At 43.0% G+C, this 20,647-nt stretch overlaps 1 protein-coding gene across 1 annotated transcript in view; it reads left to right on the forward strand.

Moving 5' to 3' along the window:
* Positions 1-18,064, forward strand: part of rasa3 (RAS p21 protein activator 3) — a 33,958-nt gene extending 15,894 nt beyond the window's left edge. The window contains exons 5-24 of the mRNA XM_040203618.2: positions 1,805-1,881; positions 5,599-5,679; positions 5,776-5,848; positions 7,039-7,112; positions 7,204-7,308; positions 7,955-8,111; positions 8,225-8,373; positions 8,600-8,714; positions 8,904-8,978; positions 9,066-9,189; positions 9,545-9,651; positions 9,884-9,961; positions 10,081-10,158; positions 10,432-10,505; positions 12,826-12,932; positions 13,316-13,398; positions 13,504-13,712; positions 13,789-13,892; positions 13,983-14,166; positions 14,487-18,064. Coding sequence (XP_040059552.1) covers positions 1,805-1,881; positions 5,599-5,679; positions 5,776-5,848; positions 7,039-7,112; positions 7,204-7,308; positions 7,955-8,111; positions 8,225-8,373; positions 8,600-8,714; positions 8,904-8,978; positions 9,066-9,189; positions 9,545-9,651; positions 9,884-9,961; positions 10,081-10,158; positions 10,432-10,505; positions 12,826-12,932; positions 13,316-13,398; positions 13,504-13,712; positions 13,789-13,892; positions 13,983-14,166; positions 14,487-14,562 — 2,130 coding nt within the window. The 3' untranslated portion in view covers positions 14,563-18,064. The remainder of the gene's footprint in view (positions 1-1,804; positions 1,882-5,598; positions 5,680-5,775; positions 5,849-7,038; positions 7,113-7,203; positions 7,309-7,954; positions 8,112-8,224; positions 8,374-8,599; positions 8,715-8,903; positions 8,979-9,065; positions 9,190-9,544; positions 9,652-9,883; positions 9,962-10,080; positions 10,159-10,431; positions 10,506-12,825; positions 12,933-13,315; positions 13,399-13,503; positions 13,713-13,788; positions 13,893-13,982; positions 14,167-14,486) is intronic.
* The last annotated feature ends 2,583 nt before the right edge of the window (positions 18,065-20,647 follow it).

The following is a 20,647-nucleotide window of genomic DNA, read 5'->3' on the forward strand; positions in this document are numbered from 1 at the left end:
AATCCAATACAACCTTTCTAATTGTAATAATACAACCTTCCACACTTTCATTTTAGTGTAAGTTTAGAAAGATGTTAAAATCACTGAGCTGGTCTGAGCTTCTTTGTTTATTACTTAATGACCTTGTTATACCTATTCTACATTAACACTACATTTCAGCATTTTAATCACATAATCACATAATGTGCTGTTCAGCAAAAGTTACATATATATGCATTAGAATTGGAGATAAATTTGTCTCCTTTAATTGAAAACTAAATCATTTGGAAGAAAACCTTCTTATTCCTTAAATCAAGATAAGACTCATTTGGGGGTTTCAAGCGACACCCAGCAGACGCCTGCATACTGTACTTGCTACGAGGTGTGATAGTGTTTTTGCATTTCAATGTTTGAAGCAGAGCAGAATCCAAACAAATACAGAATGTGTGCACCTGAAACACCTGAGCCTGCAGGGTCAAAGTCACCTGCGTCTCTGTGCGTGTACCCACTTTCCATCAGCTGGTAAAGAGTGAACATGCAGTTATGATCAAGATCACTATACTTTCCTTCTTCTCTTATTCTTTTTTTTGATGAAAGGTTGGCTGTGATAAAAACGTGTGTGTTTGGGTCGTATGGTTGTGGTTTGGATTTGCTATTGAGACAAATAAGATATCAGTGAACGTTGCTAATATGTTCACGGTTCTTATACGATGGAGGAAAAAGTACATCAAAGCAAATCACCCCTTTATTTTTTGAGATGTTGACTGAAATGTTAATTTTTACCATTAGAAATGTGTGCACTTCTACCTAGATGTCTACACATCTACGTATGTGAATCAAAAGTAAATCCAAAAACGACATGTTTTCCTGTCTGCTGATCTGCACAATTCATAGAAGCATTTAAAAGTGAACTTGTAGCTTTTAATCTTTTCATCTGGCATCCACTTCACACCTCTCATGGGGTCTCAGCAAATTGTTAACAAACCAAATAGTCAATTTCATTTTATACATAAAAAAACAAACAACTTTGTTCCACCTCTAGTAATCCAGCTGTGAGCTGATGCGCCCCCCCACATGTCCCACACGCTCATTTGACATATGTGCAACATTTTCAACCATTGAGTGCTTCAGTAAGTCTCACATACCCTCACGCATGGCTACACACACACACATGTACGCACACACCCAGCGCATGTCACGCACAGTGACACGGTAACATCTGCAGACAGATGGGTGTGTGCAGCCCTGGACCAGCGATCCGAAACAGAGACACATTCATCCGAGGAGCCGGGGAGAGGAAGGATGTGTGAGAGAATGGGAGAAAAGAGAGCAAGCGAGGGAGACGGATCAAATGATGTAGGAAGATAGAGTGTCCCTCTTCTCTTTTCCACAGAGGACACATTGTTTGACATGTGTAAGTGTGCATGTTTGTTCACTACTTGTGAGTTTGCATACTGATGCTGTTTAATGTTTAATGGAGCTTTTCTGGACACCTGGACCACGGCACTGTCGTAATGTAATTAATCCACTCACTTCAGAGAGGGGCAATAACGAGGATTACACATTTGTACAAGCTGAGACCCATGACACCCAAAGCATAAAACAAGCTTGAAGTTTAACATTTCAGGGATTGGATTGATGCTGTTGTCAGTAAAAGTTCCTCTTGCGTCACAAGACAGCTCTGTTGTAAACAAACGCATGGTCTAAACCTGTGATTGGGCGCCTGGCCTGCCTGGCTGACGTTGAAGCGCTCGGGAGCTTCTCTGCAGGACGTCGGATGTTTCGGTGCATGACAAGTACATGTTTGTGTGTTTGCGTTCCACAGGGAAAAGTGCACCTGGAGCTGCGTCTGAGTGAGGTCATCACAGACAGTGGGGTCATTAACCATAAACTAGCCACACGGTGAGTCTCTCACTCACACACACACACACACACACACACACACACAATTCAATACAATGTTTATTTGACTCGTGTAGTGTAGTCTAAAATAAACGAGGTGTCAGAGACTGCAATATCAGTTGCTCCACGCGTTGTTCCACAATGAAATATCTTCTAGACTGTGGAGGCTGTTCATGCTTTCATGGTCGCCAGAAGATGTATCGCAGAGACTTTGTTGATCCCCTGACTTTTCTTCTCGGGCCATCGTAAAGTTAAAATGGGACTTTATTCACATTCCCATCAGCTACAACTGTACTTTATATTTAGCACTAATAATTAAATGTTAACATGCTAAGCTAGGCTGGCTCAACGTGCTGCTGTGTCAAACTACAGACTCACATTCATATGAACAACATGGGCAGACACAACGCAGCACACGGCTATCTGGATATGGACCGGTGCTCATGTCAAATTTAGATCCAGCGCTGTGCACACCTGTTTTTGATGCATTGTGCTGCTGTCATGCGTGGCCTTGTTGCCCAGCAACAGCTTTTGACAGGCAGTGAGCGGGCTGGAGGCTAGAACACATTGTTTAAAATATATCTGTTTTTTTGAATGTGCGAACCAGTATGTATGATGGATGTCATTGACTCACACACATGCCGTTACACCCGCTCATTGTGTCAGTGTGCCCGCGTTGCCGCGTGCGTGATGTGTGAACTTCAGCGCTGGCGGTGGATCAATGACGTGCTTGTGACCTGGATGGATTATTCAGTGCGTGAACGTTTGTGTGAGAAGTCCATTGAAGAGCCGGCGTGGCTCGTTCCCAGAGCACAATGTGGGGGAGGAGCTTAGAGCAGCAGCTGATCTACTGCAAGCGGGACGGAGACATGGCGGCGTGCATTGAACTCTACCGATAAAACTAACTGATTGATAAATTTGGCCCTTCTCTCACAAGTACTTCTACTCTATACTAGTACTATACATTCACTTAATAATAACAAAATTGTCTTTTTTAGTCGAGACATTCTTCTGCCTTGTCAAAATGATGCCTACATGAAACCCAATGCAACCCGACCCCTGACAGTTTGGCCGGACATTCGGGTGTGTCCGTCTCACTGCTAGCCTCAAACCGCCAGCCTTGAGCAGAGATGAGGAGCAGTAAGGAGGACTCATTTCCTACTAATGTCACGCCCTCTAATTTCCTCCTTCAAACTTATTGTCTTAAGCCCAAACTCAAGCTGACTCAAAGGGCATCACTTGAAATTGTTCTTCAGATTCTCCGCCCCCGGGGCCACAAAGCCACCCAAAACCTGTGAACAGACATAGATGTGTGAATATCGATGGGGTTCCCCTTAAAGTAATAGTCTGAATGTACGTGTGAAAGATTTTCAACAATGTGGTTAACTTGTGGTTTATTCTACAAGTCTCAGAACAAGAAACCTCGTGGAAACACGTAAAATATTTCACTTACTTGTAATAGTGCACCCATGAGTGACACACACTCATAATCATATCCCCTTTTCTTTTGTCTGTGGTTTTGGCACCGTGACGTTAGTCGTTTCCCTCGCGCTTGAGCCAAATTGTTCTCGACACGTTACGTGGACACAACATAGAAGCACATTGACCAAATATGAGTAATGCCGACAAGAACAAATAAGTCTGGCTTCACCACCACTGTCTGCTTGTCCGAGCTCACAGCGGGGCGAGGGGGAGAGAGGCCGAGCGGGGGTTACATAAACAAGCTTATTGGACAGGAAGCGCTCTGGTATTAGTGATGCTTAACCCAACCCTCTCCTTATTCCTTATTAGGAACCAGTGTGTGGCCGCGTGCGTCTCTGTTTGTGTCGGTTTGTGTGTGTTTAGTCAGTTCAGTTGTGGGCAAAGCTGCGATTTGCTGCGTAATTCATCAACATGAGTAGTGGTGGATCGCTGTGACACACAGGAAGGGATTCGTCCCACTGGGTGTTTGCTAATCCCCTGGATGCATGATGTCATTGGACACAGGACGCAATAGAAGGATGGACGGACAGGAACAAAACACACATGTCTCTCAGCTTTTCATCTGTGTTGGAAGCTTATAAAACAACAGCCAGCAGCAAGAATCCTTGCAATGAGAAAGCAAATGCATCTTCATATGTGATTTGCAAAAGGGAATTTCTGCAGAACTGGAAAAGCAAAATGTTTTCTGCTTTTCTCTTCCTTTATAGTCACTTCTGAGCTGTGTTTCCTATTTCTCCCTGGCTCTCAGTGTCAGAGGAATATGCTTTCTTTGTTTTATTTTTTTCTCCGTATGGTCCGTGGTCTATGTTCTGTGTTTGCAGTTGCTGGATCACACAGGATTTAAAATTGGCACAAGTCTCGGCCAACAGCTCAAATGGAATTACTTCCCTGCGTCTCTTTTCATCTCTGCTCTCTCTCTGCTTCTGCTGTTCTTACAGACACACCTAACATTGACACCAGGGACCGTTTCACGTACTGAGGAAACTCTTAAATTTGCTAGCAAGTAGTCCCAGCGTAGGAGTCAGCCGCATGAATGGACCAGATGTTTTATGTCTGTGAAAAGGGGGCGGTTGAGTGGATGCTCTCATTAGATGTTGTTTTTTTGTAATTATTATTTTTTAAACATTCTATTCAGATAATTTGACATGCTGTAGAGGGACAATTCTTAACATTAGTCACGGATGTGTGCTGTTTGGGTGTGCACATTTCAAGGCTTTGCTTACTGGCAGACCTAATGGGCCAAAGGTGTCTTTTTTGGTAGCACTTTTTCTTTTTTCAGGCAAAATGTCTGCTGTGAAAAATGTCTTTTGGAAAGCAGCAGCAAGTTCCTTCTATTCAAACAAAGCTGTGTCCCGTGTCTTAAGTTCTTTCTCGTTTACCAGCTCTGTGTAACTGTTAACTTAGTGTAATCATATCAGAATTCATGAAGTGAGGTGAAAGCTGCATTCAGACAGTTTTTTACCAATTGCCGAGATGAAAGCCTTTTAGTTTCAGAATCGTGAGTCGTGTTTTTGCTAGTTTCAGAATCGTGAGTCGTGTTTTTGCTAATTTGATAATGAAGGTCCAACAGACCTTTCAGCTCTTTGGTCTTCACCAACTCGTGTAAAAATGTCTGTGTATTGAGCTGCTAGATGTTCATGTCTTTTCTGCTGTATCATGCTGTGCATATCGTCTTGTTTACTCTAAATTGCTGCATAGTGCTTTATACAGTATATGAGGGTTGATGAGGGCAACGACATTCCTGCCGCCTGTGTAGGTGGAAGATCGGGTGTCAATTCTCAGTGGTCCCACAGATCTAGTGACCCGTTTACATTAGTCATTTGATTATGTGATAACTTAATAGAGCTTTAGGAGCCCTCTGGGAGGAGGCTCATATTCTCCATACTAAGTATGGCGCCTGGCTTTTGGCGTTTGGAGATCGTGTTACCCGGTTTCCTGTATTTTTCGTGCTGCCAAAAGGTAATAGCTAAGCCTCCTAACATGGCAGGTACCATGTTACCATGTAATGAAGAATAAGGCAGCATAATAAAGAAAATATGAAAAGCGTTCAGTTGTATATAATCAGAGACCATTCAACTGTTGTCACCATCACACCTGACACCTGGCGCGGGACGAGATTACGCATTGCTAATTAGCATTATGTTAATGTGTTACAGGTTTGTGTGTGTGTGTGTGTGCTTATGCTTTTGCAGCAGCGTGCTTATTCATTCATGGTTTGTGTGTGTTTCTAAACAGCGTTTTGGAGTGCCAAGGTCTTCCAATCGTCAACGGCCAATGTGATCCCTATGCGGCCGTCTCCTTACTAGGACCGTCAAGGTCAGATCACGCACACGATTAGACTTGTGTTTGAACCTGACACAACTTTGTTTTTCATGTGAACTTGTGATAAACATGTGGTGCTGCTTCTCCCAGGTCGGAAGCCAAGAAGACCAAAGTGAAGAGGAAAACCAATAATCCACAGTTTGATGAGGTTTTCTATTTTGAGGTAAGCATGTCTGCTTGTTAGTTGTTGTATGTTATACACAAACATCCTTTTCTGAACATTCAGTTTCTCATTGAAAAGAAGTGTTTGCATGTTGAGTCAAAGCTGTAGATCTAGTATTTGGTTCCTCGAGCCGGGCTAATCTCTCTGTCCATCCTGATCATTTTATTGCACCTAATCGCACTGCCTAAGTTATTGGGCTGCACTCCGTTCACATCACACTGAAGTTAGCACTAAAAGGTTCAGGGGGTAACAAGCTAAAACTTACCTGGGTATTATCCTATTGTTACAGTATCAGTATCATTGTGTCATAATGCCATAATGCAGTACCAAGTAAAAAAAACATCTCTAGCATTATTTAATACTTATTCAATAGTTATTTTTGTCCAAACACCCTCACAGAGTATTTGTTATGCCATTACTTCTGTAATTATTGGTATTAGTGTTACAAAAGCAACTGGAAACACAGACAATTTGGCAAAATTTTCTTTCTCTGAATGTCTCCAAAAACTTCACGCTTCTCGTGCAATTTTATATTCACAATTCTACATATTTTTTGATATAGGCACACAAACCTCCTTTCACGCTGACCCCGTTAACCCCTCCGCTCACCAGCCGCTCCGCTGCCAGATTTTTGTGTCACTCCTCCTTCTGGCCTCCTCGCCGCAGCACTAGAAGACAGCAGGACAAGAGTATGATTGATTCGGACAAACCGCCACCAAACAATCTGGCCCATTGATTTCTATCCGACAAGACCGTCTCATTTATTCACATGAGCAGGACTCGTAGCCTGTGGTGCTGTCTGCATGCAGCCCCCCTTCTGAGGCCCCCGATCCACACGCAAACACGGGCCATTCATTATGTCTCTGTCATGGGGTTGTCCTTTTTTTATTGTTTTGGATTTAACTTTCTCGATGCTCCAAACTTACGACACATTCTTATCTCTGATTGATCACATTTGTATTTATTTTGGGTGAATTAGAAACATAACAACTAGTTTTAACAAAATGATTCAAATTTAGAAGCATCTTAAACTTGGATGACATGGAATGAAAAACAACTAAAATTAGTGAAGCTGAATCCATGACAAAAATGAGTGATCCATTATCAAAATAGTGTTGATCGATTAATCAGCCATGTGGTGGAGTCTCCATGTTCCGTGTGAACACCTCTCACCCTGCTTCCATTTCCAGGTGACGCGACCGCTGAGCTACACCAAGCGTCAGTTCGACGTTGAAGAGGAGGACGTCGACAAGCTGGCGCTGAGGTGAGTCCGCACAGCCGCTTGGGTTCCTCGCGCCGGTGCTGAACGTAAGGCGCCTCCTCGGGCTGAACTGTGCGCTGTGGTTTGTGATCAGGGTGGACCTGTGGAACGCCAGCAACCTGAAGTTCGGGGACGAGTTCCTGGGAGGGGTGCGAGTCCCTCTGCGGGCGTTGGGTCAGGCCGGTGTCCATGACGCGTGGTGAGAGGAGCCTTACGCACACGTAGCACCATCGGCTTTCAGTCTTTCATTTTGGGTTTTTTACACCGGACACGTGCTGTACGTCAGTTGACATTCTGAGCATGTGTTGCCACAGCAACAGCAGAGAAACAAGTGTCAACAGTGACAACAGTTACAGTTCTTATTGACCAGGGTCGAAAGCATTCCAACAGCGCCTCTTTGTGTATTCGATTTCTTTGCCCTCATGAATGATGGGAGGGCCGCTTTGGAAATACAAACGGAGGTAATAAAAAATGTGTTTTCAATGTAGTCCAATACAGAGTGCAGTAATCACCTCCTTCCACTGAATAAGAATCAATTCACTTACTCAGTTTTCTACATTTTCATTTGACATTGGGTTTCTGGGGTTTTTGTATCCACCAACTCCTGAAGGAAATATCTGGCGGAAGTGAGAGTTTACCAAAACAATACAGTTGCAGGAAGTTAGAGAGATGCTACAAAGGAAGCCGCGGTGCAATTTCATACGAGGAATATTGATAATGGAAAATATTGACTCAACAGCTCTATTTTATCACAACTTTTCAAAATGAGGAACAACCCTTGCCCATTATCAACCTTCGAGGTCGACCAGCGTCCGATCCGGCATCTGATCTTTGCTCTTCTCCAGGTACTTCCTGCAGCCCCGGGAGAACGGGGGGAAGTCGGTGAAGGTAGAGGAGCTCGGCTCTCTGCGTCTGAACATCGTCTACACCGAGGACCACGTCTTCCCCTCCGAACACTACACGCCCCTCAGAGACCTGCTGCTGCAATCTGCCAATGTAGCGGTGAGCGCACATGACCGGGCCTCTGCTCTGCTCGCACATGCCCGGTGTCCCGCGGCGCCTCGTGCCCATTCACCGCTGTGTGTTGACTCTCCGTGTCACGCCTCTCTGTTCAGCCCGTGTCGGCGTCCCCGGCTCACACTCTGGGGGAGGTGTGTCGAGAGAAACAGGAAGCCGCCATCCCCCTCGTGCGGCTGTTTCTCCACTACGGCAAGATTGTGCCTTTCATCAGCACCATCGCTCACGCCGAAGTCAACCGCACGCAGTGAGTGTCTCGTCACTGGAGGGCGGAGCAGACGTTGGACGAGTCCCGTGCTGAGAAAATGACTTTTCTGGTTTTAGCCAGGAAATCTTTCTCGGTTCAATAATGCATCTAAGTGATTGTAGGAATTAGGTCATCATGTAGTCCCCGAAAATCAAATAGCTTGCATTTCTATTTGACTACGAGTATAAAGGCAGCAGCAGTAATGTCGTTGAATCTCTCTGCGTAGGGATCCTAACACCATTTTCCGGGGAAACTCGCTGACTTCCAAGTGCATTGACGAGACCATGAAACTGGCAGGAATGCACTATCTGCAAGTGACACTCAAACCCATCATCGATGAGGTATGGCACTGCGATCAGCTCTGGTGTTTTTTTCTTTGTTATTACCCTTTTCTGGATTTCATCTCTCTCTCTCTCTCTCTCTCTCTCTCTCTCTCTCTCTCTCTCTCTCTCTCTCTGCAGCAGCTCTCGGAGTACTTTTGCTGAATCAGATAATAATGGTTGTTTTAATACTTTTCTCAATTTTCACAGATCTGCACGGACCACAAATCCTGCGAAATTGACCCGGTCAAGCTCAAAGAATCTGAGAACCTGGAGACAAACAGGGTAAGAAGATGAGTGTGTTTGCTTGTGTGTCTGTGCGTGTGGGGTCAGTGTTATCTGACCTTCTTCTAACCTTCCCGCCCTCGACAGGAAAATCTTCGTCAGTATGTGGACCGGATCTTCAACGTTATCACCACCTCTGGCGTTCGCTGTCCCACCGTCATGTGTGACATCTTCTTCTCTTTGAGAGAGTCTGCTGCCACCCGTTTCCAAGGTAACTCACCCTCTCAATGACTCCCCAGTGATGAGGAAAGAGAGCAAGCTGCTGTTAAGTAACAGGAAATAGACAATAAAGAACGGGATGTGCAAGACGTCCAAGGACACTTTTCTTGTGCACTGCTATTTGTGTCAAAGCTGAAAACACTTAAGCCTCCCACACACTCATTATGGTCATGTGAGCATGTTAGCCATACTGTGCTGCCTCCTGTTGGCCGCCACAGAGTACTGCAGTCACAAGCAGCACAGCACACAGGCTGCTCTTACTCCAGACTGACTGTAGTTGAGGAATTATAGATAGTTACTATGTACTATAGTACTACTATGACACTTTCTCCCTTTCTGCTCTCAAGTCGACCAAGATGTCCGATACACAGCAGTGAGCAGTTTTATTTTCCTGCGTTTCTTCGCTCCAGCCATACTCTCCCCCAACTTGTTCCATCTACGGCCGCACCATCCGGTGAGTCCGATATGCAACACAAACATACACGCAGCCAACGTATGAACATCTGCATGTATACCATATTTAAGACGTCTTATACCGGTTGGCATAAAAGCGGAAGTTCAAAGTTTATTCTTGACTGAAGACACAAACATTTCTTTGTTTTTCAAGTCGTTTTTTCAAGTGTTTAGGATGTGATCATGTGTGATGACTTTTTGAGATTGGAGATAAAGTCTTTTTGTCTCCCTAGGATCCGGCCACCTCTCGAACCCTAACCCTAATCTCCAAGACCATCCAGACCCTGGGAAGTCTCGCCAAATCTAAATCTGTGAGTTTCTCTGAGCAAAATCTATTCTTCTGCGCGGGTCTTTGACTCTTTTTTGTATTTTATTCTAAAAATGTTCTAATCTAGTCACTCTCTCTTTATGTACTTGTATTCCTTTCAAGGCCAATTTCAAAGAGTCTTATATGGCGGCATTTTACGACTACTTCAATGAGCAGAAATATTCGGACGCTGTGAAGAATGTGAGTGTTTCGTTTCTTTTCTCATGCTATAAATCTCCAGTTGTTGGACACAAGATCAGTATTCTCTTTGTCTTGTATGTCAGAAGACAAACTCATGGATGAGTAATGAAGGAGAGGATACATTTGAAAATAAAATAAAAGCAAAAAGTGGAGCTAAGCTTTGGTGTACATAAAACTTCTGCGTATTGGAATACTTAAAGCGTGGCTTTCATGGTTGGAATTCCTCGGATGTCCCATGAGAATGAAATATGGCGTCCATTACTTCTCCCACAGTTCCTGGACCTGATCTCCACCTCTGGCAAATGGGATCAGAGGAGTATTGAAACACCGATCATGCTGAAAGAGGGGTAAGGAGCCAGCTTACTGTTAAACTGACATTCATGGGAAGAAGAAACGCCCATAAACAGCTCTCTCAATACCACTCCTAAAAAGTCTTATGTATCTTATATTTGGTTGATTTAGAGAATTGCTTGGACGCTAATTTGAGATTTTGTAGTCCTTTTTCATGTTTAGGGGAAGTAACCTTTCTGGAGCTGCGGTGTTAGTCTTTTAACCACTTTATAAAGACTGTCCTGTCATTTTTTTCTTACTAAAAGTACTATTGAGTCTCAACTGTCCAGACTACCTTAAAGGAATCATTTTAGAAAATATTCTCTTTCTGCCAGAGAGTTGAATGAGAAACTCCACAACACAACTAGCATGGTTCTGTCCACTTACTTATTAACTTATTACAGTTATGTCACATGTTATGTTATGTATAATCCGTACAACAATCAGGGTTAGTACTACGAGGTAGTATTTCTTGACTGGATCAAAGTAAATAGCCTGCTGGAGAATCCGCCAGTTATCCGCCAGTAATAGCAAGAAGAAATAGTCCAGTATACAGTATATAACCTATATATAATAGTTACAGCACAGATGCCGCTGCTGTAAACTGAGCCCTTCTACCAGCACATGGGCCGTTGTTTTGATGATACTTCTGATGACGCTGCAAAAGCGAGGAGCGCTCCCAGTGTTGGACGTTAGTCGTGGCAGCTCGTTGCTCATCAACATCTCCACCCTCTTTTGTTTCTGCTACCGGGCGTAGGAGTGTAAAACTCTATATAAAGAGGGGTAATGGTAAGGGGTCAAAAGGCACGAAGGGCAGGTAAGAGCTTCTCTGTGTTAAGGCATTGCCCTTGTGACCCCCTGTGTGTGCACTGCAACCCCCCCCCCCCCCCCGCCCCCCCGAACCAAGCCGGCCATGTTTCTCTCCCACCAACATCATGCGATGCTGTAAATGCTGCTGCACTTTACTTTATACCCGAACGACACACACGGCACCTCTCTGTTATTGTCCGGCACCGTGTGGTGGGTTTGCGTCTTGTGCACATTCTGACTATAATGGTATAAAGTAAAGTGTTAACCTTTAAGTCACTGGTGCTGATTGCCTTTCCACATTTTGGCCACGCCAGACATGCTGGATGTGACAGTACGGTTGGTCACGCTACAAACATTTCTGGGGTCTCATATCTGTCCGCATCCTGAGCCCTTTATACCTCAGACTGTGGACATATCACCGCCGCACGCGTTAGTGTTTCCAGCACAGCTGCCGGCGGTACGGCAGATGTGAGGCCTCCCTGTGGGAGGGTTGGGACTGGTGTTTAGAACCCTTGTGCTTCATATTTCATGCTCTGGCCTTTCAAACTCTATAAACAAAAGACGTCCTGGTGTTTACTCTCCCTTAGAGGACTGTGCTGGTTGTTTTACATGTTTTAGCCCATAAACAACAAATAGTGTAGGCTTACTTACTGTCAGACATTTTTTGGAGTTACAGGCATCCAGTGGTTCCATTTATTTTATTTTATTTTATTTTATTGTACTTGCACAGACATTTCCTTGAGATTGATAATCCATCATAGTGGATTTATGCATTATTTAGTGACAAATAAGCTGCAGACAGAGTAACATTCATGAGCTTTTGAATGTTTTCAGAATTTCCAGCCCAGAATTAAGAAACTATATAAATCCATATTCCGTTTATTTCTTAATGTGTACTAACTAACATTAATTTTCATTATTAATTCATCTGCTGATCTTTTTCCCGTTTAATCATGTGACGACTTAAATCGCATTGTTTTGTTCAAGCATCAGAACAAAAATAAATACAGGCTAAAGTAATTCAAAACATCATTCAGTATTATAGATTATCTTTCTCAAGGGTTTCTGCAAACCGCTTTTCTTAATGTTCTGACACAAAAAGGAAATCCCAAAAAGCAAAGTGGGGATTTATTTATAATATAGTAAAAATGTAGATATTGGGGTAAAATATGCAAAAGCTTATGGATCTGCTGACCCATTTTTTATTCAGGCCCATAGACGTAAATCTCCCCTAAGCTTTTTACATGAACAGCAGCAATGAAAACAAGGAACTGCAAGCATGAAAACAGAATGATGAATGTAGACTGATGACTGCACACGATTCCTTCAACGACCATGAAATGCTAGTTACTAATAGCTTCATACAAAGCCATTCATTTACACTCTTTTAACATTTTCCTACTGCATACATATAAATGGGATGCGTTCTGCCAGATAAATGAAAAATATTGTGAAATATTTTAAATGATTCTGTGAAACATGAGCTCATCTTTCAATGCTTTCAGTGCTATTTCCATTTTCCCTCAGATTCATGATAAAGAGGGCACAGGGGAGAAAGCGGTTCGGAATAAAGAACTTCAAGAAGAGATGGTTTCGCCTCACCAATCACGAGTTTACCTACCACAAAACAAAAGGTAGGGTGAAAGGTCCCTCGGGATCTCCTCGCATTGTTTCCACGTCTATTTCTGCCGCTGTGTGCGCTTTTGTAAGAATCAGCAGGAGGGAGCGAATCTACTGAATGTACATTTACTTTGCACACAATGAGCATCTTGACACACGTGGTGGAGATTAAGTTACTGAGCACCCAAAACACTCGTGCTGCATCCAAACAACCTCGGGCCAAAACTTACACCTGAGCTGTTTCTAAATGGCATACTGCATAACAGGTTTGCATCTGTCTTCAAAATACCAAATAACATGAGGTTCTTGTTGTGATGTGCTGTTACACGTTCCTCGACCCTTCTGCCTACTGTTTTCTGTCCTTTCTCGTGTCTGATGTGTTTTCTTTTATGTCAAGGCGAGAGCGCTCTCTGCAGCATTCCCATAGAGAACATTTTGGCTGTAGAGAGGCTAGAGGAGGAGTCTTTCAAGATGAAAAATGTAAGCAACGGACCATTTTAGAGCTTTCATCATTTTACCCAAATCCCTCCTACAATTGTTAAGATTCTTCCCTCACTTGCTTTCCTTTCTTTTTCCCTTCTCCAGATGTTCCAGGTCATCCAGCCGGAGCGGGCGCTCTATATCCAGGCCAACAACTGCGTCGAGGCTCGCGACTGGATCGACATCCTGACCAAAGTCAGCCAGTGCAACCGCAAACGCCTGAGCACCTACCATCCCTCAGCCTACCTCAACGGCCACTGGCTTTGCTGCAAGCTCTCGGCAGACACAGCCAGCGGCTGTACGCCCTGCACCGGGTACGTGGGGTTGTCAGAAAACCCACCCTGCGTCAGGGTTCCTCTTACTTTGTTTCCACTCTCTCTCATCCTGCAGCGGCCTCCCAGCAAACATCCAGCTGGACGTGGATGGAGACAGAGAGACCGAGAGGATTTATTCCCTGTTTAGCACATACATGACCAAACTGATCAAGATGCAAGGTCAGACGCCGACCAGAGCGCATTCCCCACGTTTGTTTTCACCCTTTTGTGCCGTCCCTCACTCTGCCGCTGGTCTGTCTTTGCCCGCAGAGGCCTGCGGCAGTAAATCGGTGTACGACGGTCCCGAACAGGAGGAGTACTCCAGCTTCGTCATCGATGACCCCCAGGAGACCTACAAGACCCTGAAACTGATTGTTTCAGCGGTGCAGACCTTAGAGCAGCAGCACACCAAGTACAAACGTGACAAGTTCAAGAAGACAAAGATTGGCAGCCAGTAAGTGGTTTGTTGTTCACGCTTGTAGCTCAGATTGTGATGTGATCCACATGACAGTTATTGTATATTCAATGCAATTGAGAGTAATAACTGGCGGGTAAATTGTATTTCCCCTTCCCCAGCAGGTGTGGCAGTTTTTCAGTATTTTGGAGATTAAATAAAACACAGTTCAAATAACGTTATATTGGCATCTTTATTTTGGCCATCTGCTATGCTCAGCCCCTTAAAATATGCACAGAAAATTTCTTTTATTGATGTTTTATTTTTAGCAGCAAAAGCCACTGCCTTATATAAACACTATCTCTTCTTTCTTTCCCCAGGGAGCATCCAATTGGAGATAAAAGTTTCCAGTGCTACATCCGCCAGCAGTCTGAGAGCTCCACCTACTCCATCTAGCTTGTGCTCGGTTTCCCACAATGCCTAGAACCAGCATTATTTTCATTACTAGAGAATAATTCCGTCTTGACAATGCGCCGGGTCTAGGATTGAGTTTTTATTTCCCTCCAAATCGAGATTTTAAGGTGAGATAATTTCACTTATTTCCAAAGCAGGATCCATGTTTCACTTTTTTAACCCCTTCTGAGGAAACGGACTTCTGTTTTGGAAATAAGTGTCACCTGACTGGTGCATCTGTGCAGTTTTAGGAAAATAAGAGTCCATACATGGACTTTTTTTTCTGCAGCGTCTCAAGATGCATCACTCCAAATGTGGAGAACAGACCTCCGTTCTGCATGAAAAATACAGGAACAGTTGTGGAGGAAAGGAAGGATGCTAATAAGACATCTACTGTATGTGGATCTCCGGTCGGTGATGAGACGAGAGAACAAGCCAACGTTTTTTCACTGGACAGTTTTGACAGTGACCAACACGCACTTTACTCGCCTCCACACCAATGGATGAACAAGCATCGCAGCACACGTTCAAAAGCTCATTTTATCTGTTTGATTTGTGTTTGGTTATTATAATGGCTGACATGTTGAGATGTATTGTATTTCACCCCAGAAGGAAGTTAGGACTGTACTTTGCCCTCTTTGGGTGGTGTTGTCCCCATGTTTTTGTAGTTCCTTGGTCCCGTACCTCCTCAGGAAGGCTGTGAAGGTCGAGGGAAGGAAAGGATTGGCGGGACCAAGCAGAGACGAGAGGCACTTGTGATGATTATCAACGTTATCTTTCAATTTCATCCCTCATTTTTAATCATTATCAACGACGCTCTCACAGACGTTTAGGATCATGTTTTCACGTTTCATTTGAAGCCTTGTTCTGCTGTGGTGGGATATCATGCTCCTGTCTGACCAGTACCTGGGATGAATCACTAGCTTCTTCTTTTTGGAGAGTTAGAAAAACCCATGGATGCCTTTTTTGTATCACAATGGGAGTCAAATTGCAGCTTCTATTTTTAGCTGAACATCTTAATCGCCATCTGAACAAAGACATTTAATAACGCCCAACTGCGTGCAGATGGCCCCCGTTCCCTCCCTTGTAAATTCTACATCTGCGCTTTAAAACAAATAATTATGTGCTAGCAATATAAACTCAGTGGCCACTTTATTAGGTGCACCAGTACAATCTATTGCCATTAAGGCAAAGCAGGATTAAGGTTGTTCTGGCCTCTAATGTGTTTGTCTTTCTTATTCACAGTACAGCTGTACATGAGTTTGGCAGAATATCAGGAAAGCTTTAATAAAGGGCAGTCACATCACAATCACCTCAGTAATAAATATACAACCTAACACCAACAGTGTAAAAAGAAGAAAAGTGAATATTGTTGGCATCATAAAAGCAGACGTTATGGCAGAACAGTTGTGTGTGATTGCATGACACTGTATGGGTCAAATGAGTTCTATTTATACATCTAATAACAACCCTGCTTCAGATGTACACAAATAAGTAGCCAATGAGTGTATAATAGATTAAAGAAACGCTTTTTGCAACTACATTAAATTGCCCCAAACCAATTGCGGCGTGGGCCCCTGTGGGCCCCTGTGGGCCCATTGGCAGTTTCCCAATTTGTCCAGTCAGCAATCCAAACTTGGCTGAGAGTGGCACAAATCTATGGTGCATAAATATGAGTTTTTCTGTTGCAGATTTGAATGGAAAACAGCGTGTTTGCCTGGTCTTACGGGGTGCCAGTATTTCTTCCCACTGGTCAGTGGCTGAGCTTTAGCTTGACTCATCAACCATCCATCGAGCTCACACTCACGCTGCATGAGAAGGAGGCAGAAGAGCCAACATATCTATTTGCCCATCACAAAGCAGAATCTACGCGTTAGCACAGCTCCTGAACAGGGATGTTCTTTAGGTTTTAACTGATATACTAACATTTTAACAAGTCTTGTCTCAAGTTATGATTGTGAAATGGGTAGCGTGTTACTGGTTGTGTTGCACTGTCGGCTGCCTAATAATGTAGTTATTCTGTTTTGTGCGTTGTCTCCATCTTACTTTGGAAATAGCTGCGCCCTGTAGTTTGAAACTATTGACATGCATTCCCCCCATCACGCCTGCTGTGAATCTTACCGGTCAGCACCCGGTACAGGATTTATTGTTGTTAACCAGTTGTGTTGTGTTGTTGTTCGCCTTCCAAGGGCAACCACTGTCATCAGCACTCCCTCTTGCCAAAACCAGTGCATGTGAAGAATAAGTTGTAGCCACGGCGGCGGCATCCTCAACAGTCACTTCTGTGCGACCAGGTGACTACAAACCTCAACAAATTTTGTATTTTCCCAAACTAAGTACCTGGTTATGTAGCCTTGCGGGTACTCCTGTGGTCACAGGATCACAAACAGTGCCAGTCATCACTTTTATAAAATTCTCTTTATGAAAAACAACAAAAAAAAGTTAGTTGTTTAGATATGTTTTTATACATATATCTCTATACTGTTTTAAAAACAGATGAGCAATTATTCAGAGACATCTTTTTTCTCTGTCAAATGTGTTGATCTATCAACCATAAGGGAGGCTCAACTGTTGGACTGTGTTTTCTAATTATGTCATACAAACATCCTCCTGTGTGGCTGAAGTGAATGACTGAGGTGTGTGTGTTGTTTTGTGTGTACGTGCGTGTTTGTACATTTGTCAGTGTGTGCATGAGTGACTGGGATGACGGGTTGTATTATCCCAGTGCTACAGGTCAGCAAAGGCAGACTCCCACGTGTAAAAACAAGAGAAAGATCACTGCCTCGAAAGGCTGCTGCAGTGGGGAAACACGGTTGCTGTACTCTGGCCTGGTATGGCGTGTCTCCTCTTTTCTCTTTATAGAACCACTGTTCCATTTCAAGGAACCTTTGCCAATATAATCTACCCACACAGTTTATATATGCACACAGTGATAACATTAAGAGACCAGTAATGCTGTAACCTCTTAACTTTGGTGAGTGTTACTGTCTCCTCAGGTGTATGAAACTGCAGCACTGCATGTTCTTTTAATGTTTTGGGCGGGGGGGGTTGCAGAGAGTGAGGAGACTCTGACTTACGTATAAACCACCAAACAGCTCTGTCACTCAGCCCTAACTTGATGATCATATTTATTATCATTTTTGGTGAAACCTTGCCGGAGACATCGGCTGAATTGGTGAAGTAATGTAAGTTACACTGTCAGCAATTCCTTCACCAGAAGCCCCAAAGGGAATAACTTATGCAATAATGGTGTTTCAGCATGCAATAATAGTGACAACCCTTCAAAAAGCCCACCAAATTATCAATGCACATCCGCTGACCCTTAGCAGTGAAATTTCTCTTCAGATAAACACGTGTAATAAAGGGCAAACAATGTATTTTGTACAAATATTTTAAAAGTATTAAAATAAGCCTGCTATATGTGTACATAGAACATTTGAATGAATGGTGAAAATGTGATGTGTTTTTTCCCTGAATAACTAAATGAAACCAATATTAATGAAAATTTGGTGTCAGTGTCTTTATTTTGTGTCAACTTTGCGGTCTGCCTCTGAACCGCACTGAATACAGAGTTATGTATCTTTCACTCTGGTTGTTTTGTGAGGTTAATAGTTCTGTGTTTTGGGATGTTTAATACATGCTTAGTGTTTTTTCTGCACCGTGTGTGTCACATCCTGTTTTAAAAAGCACAAAGGCAGGAGCCTTTGTGTTTGTCCCATCTTTGTGATTGTCTGTACTTATACTTGATCAATTTCACCTTCCCCTTGTTGACACCGTTTTGTTTGTTTGTTGGTCTTTTTACCCTGTGCGTAGAGTTCCTGCCTGTTTTCCTTGTGTTTCTGTTTAGCTTCCCCTGTGTTTTGTATTTACCTGCAATCTGCCCACTGCTTCTTGCTACCTGCCCTCCATTGGACTCTCAGGTTGGAAGAGAGTCAATAAATCAATAAGCTTTACCTGGTGCCTCCTTGTCAATCCCTCTATTTAAAGGTCCAACTCTGGAGATTACAGAGCTAGTCGCTCATATCACAAGCTTCCCTTTGTTTGGGTCTAGTTGTGGAGCAGGGGGGGTATTCCAGAAAGCAGGTTATGTGAAAACTCAGAGTAAGTTAACCCTGAGATCAGGGAAACTTGAGTTATCCGTTCCAGATAGAGAGGTAACTGAAACTCTGAGTCAATCACCATGGTAACAGACTCTGAACATAAACTGCTCGCTGGCAGATTTACTATAAGAAACACAGAGTTTCTACCGTCTCCTCCCACATGAAGAAAGCTGGTAGACATGGGTTGCCCATTCCTACCAAATCCAATTGACATCCAAGCCGATTGATTCGAAATGCTTTACGTCGCGAGAGAGTCTTCCGACATAGATTAGACGTTTTATCATTTCTGTTTCTGTTAGAACGCTACTGCTTTTCCTCACAAGGCATCATTTATCTCAATAACATTCTCCGGCCATATATCACCAACCTCACACACCGCGGACGTGCACTCACATCAGAGCAAATCTTGTGCATCCTGCTACGTTTTTTTGCAAATGGTAGTTTTCTTTATAACATCAGGGATGCAGAGCAACAGTTTGTAGAGCTGTGAGGAAAGTTCACCTCGCACTGAAACGCGTGTTTCCCGGACACAAACCTCTTAGAACCATCAAAGAGGAATTCTTGCAGGTGACTGATGTAGAAATCATATATTATATATTTTTTAATTATGATGTACATGTCCACCTGTTTTTCGGGGCCTCTGCCTTCTTTCTGTCGGCTGAGCAGAACTCAATGTTTCTTTGTTTTTTAATTAGTATTTTAGTATTTTAAAGACGTGTAAAAACAACATTTTATTAGGGGTTTAATTTACTATTTCAAGTAGCCACTGAATTAAAATTTACTTTGTTTAATAGCCTAAGTCAATTAAAAAAAATGAATTAACAATTAAAGTGAGCTGCAATCATAGCCTAGCAATATATGCCATACCTTTTTGAATTATGTTTTTAAATTTCATTTTTAGCTGCTTCAAGCTGTTTCGGCGATTTTTCCCCACGCAGTCTCTCTCTCCTACGCTGCAGCTGTATTGCATTTGCAGCGAAATACATGCTCATGCTCATCGTAGGCCTGCGGAAGGACCTCCAACTCCATCGCAGTGCGCTTGCTCTTTTATTTACTGTCATGGTGCCTCGTGGTGACTCGTGGTATCGGGGCTCCATTGATGATGGCTTTTTATAATCGTCATGCACGCGCTTAACTCAAGGTGAACATACTCCGAGTTGATTGAACTAACGCAGATCAGGGGCCTGTTTCAATAAGGAGGTTCAACCAACTCTGAGTTAAAACTTGAACTCTGAGTTGACTTACCCTGAGATGGGAAACTCTGAGTTTTCGGTTACAGAACAGCTGAAATGAGTTAGTTCAATCAACTCTGAGTTGACCTACTCTGAGTTAAGCGCGTGCACCACAACTATAAAAAGCCATTATCAATGGAGCGCAGATATTACGAGTTACCATGGCAACAGCGCCAGACAAAAAGAGGTCTTCATATTTTTCACCAGCAGAACTGGATGTGCTTATGCAAGCATATGGAGAGTACGAACATATATTTAAAAAAAAAAGCAACACGGCTGCAGCGGCGAAGGACAGAGAGTTAGCTTGGGAGAAAATAGCTGCTCGAGTCAATGCGTAAGTTTACATTTGAATTACTGTTATACAGTGTTGTGTGTTATTAATTTCTATGTAATCTAAAAACTGTAATTTAATTCCGTAATTTAAAGTAAAATCTGATGTAATTGCATTAAATGCTGCATAAACTATAAAGCAATTCTGTATAAAACAATAGTGGATTTAACATCAAATTTTAAAAGATATATTTTTTCAAGAATAATTCATGCAATTGTATAATGTTTATTTGAAAGCATTAAAAGTGCAGTTTCTTGTCTCTCCTTGTATTGTTCAAGTGGTTGAGGTTGATATGGGATTTAGAAAGTAATTAGTAATAAGTAGACCAATACTTTCTAGAGATAGTCATTATTACATTAATCTAATTACACTGTTGAAGAAGCCAGTTGTAGTTAGTAATATAAGTGACTTGCCCAACTGTTATA

Source organism: Gasterosteus aculeatus, chromosome 12 (assembly GCF_964276395.1).
Source record: "Gasterosteus aculeatus chromosome 12, fGasAcu3.hap1.1, whole genome shotgun sequence".
NCBI lineage: Eukaryota > Metazoa > Chordata > Actinopteri > Perciformes > Gasterosteidae > Gasterosteus > Gasterosteus aculeatus.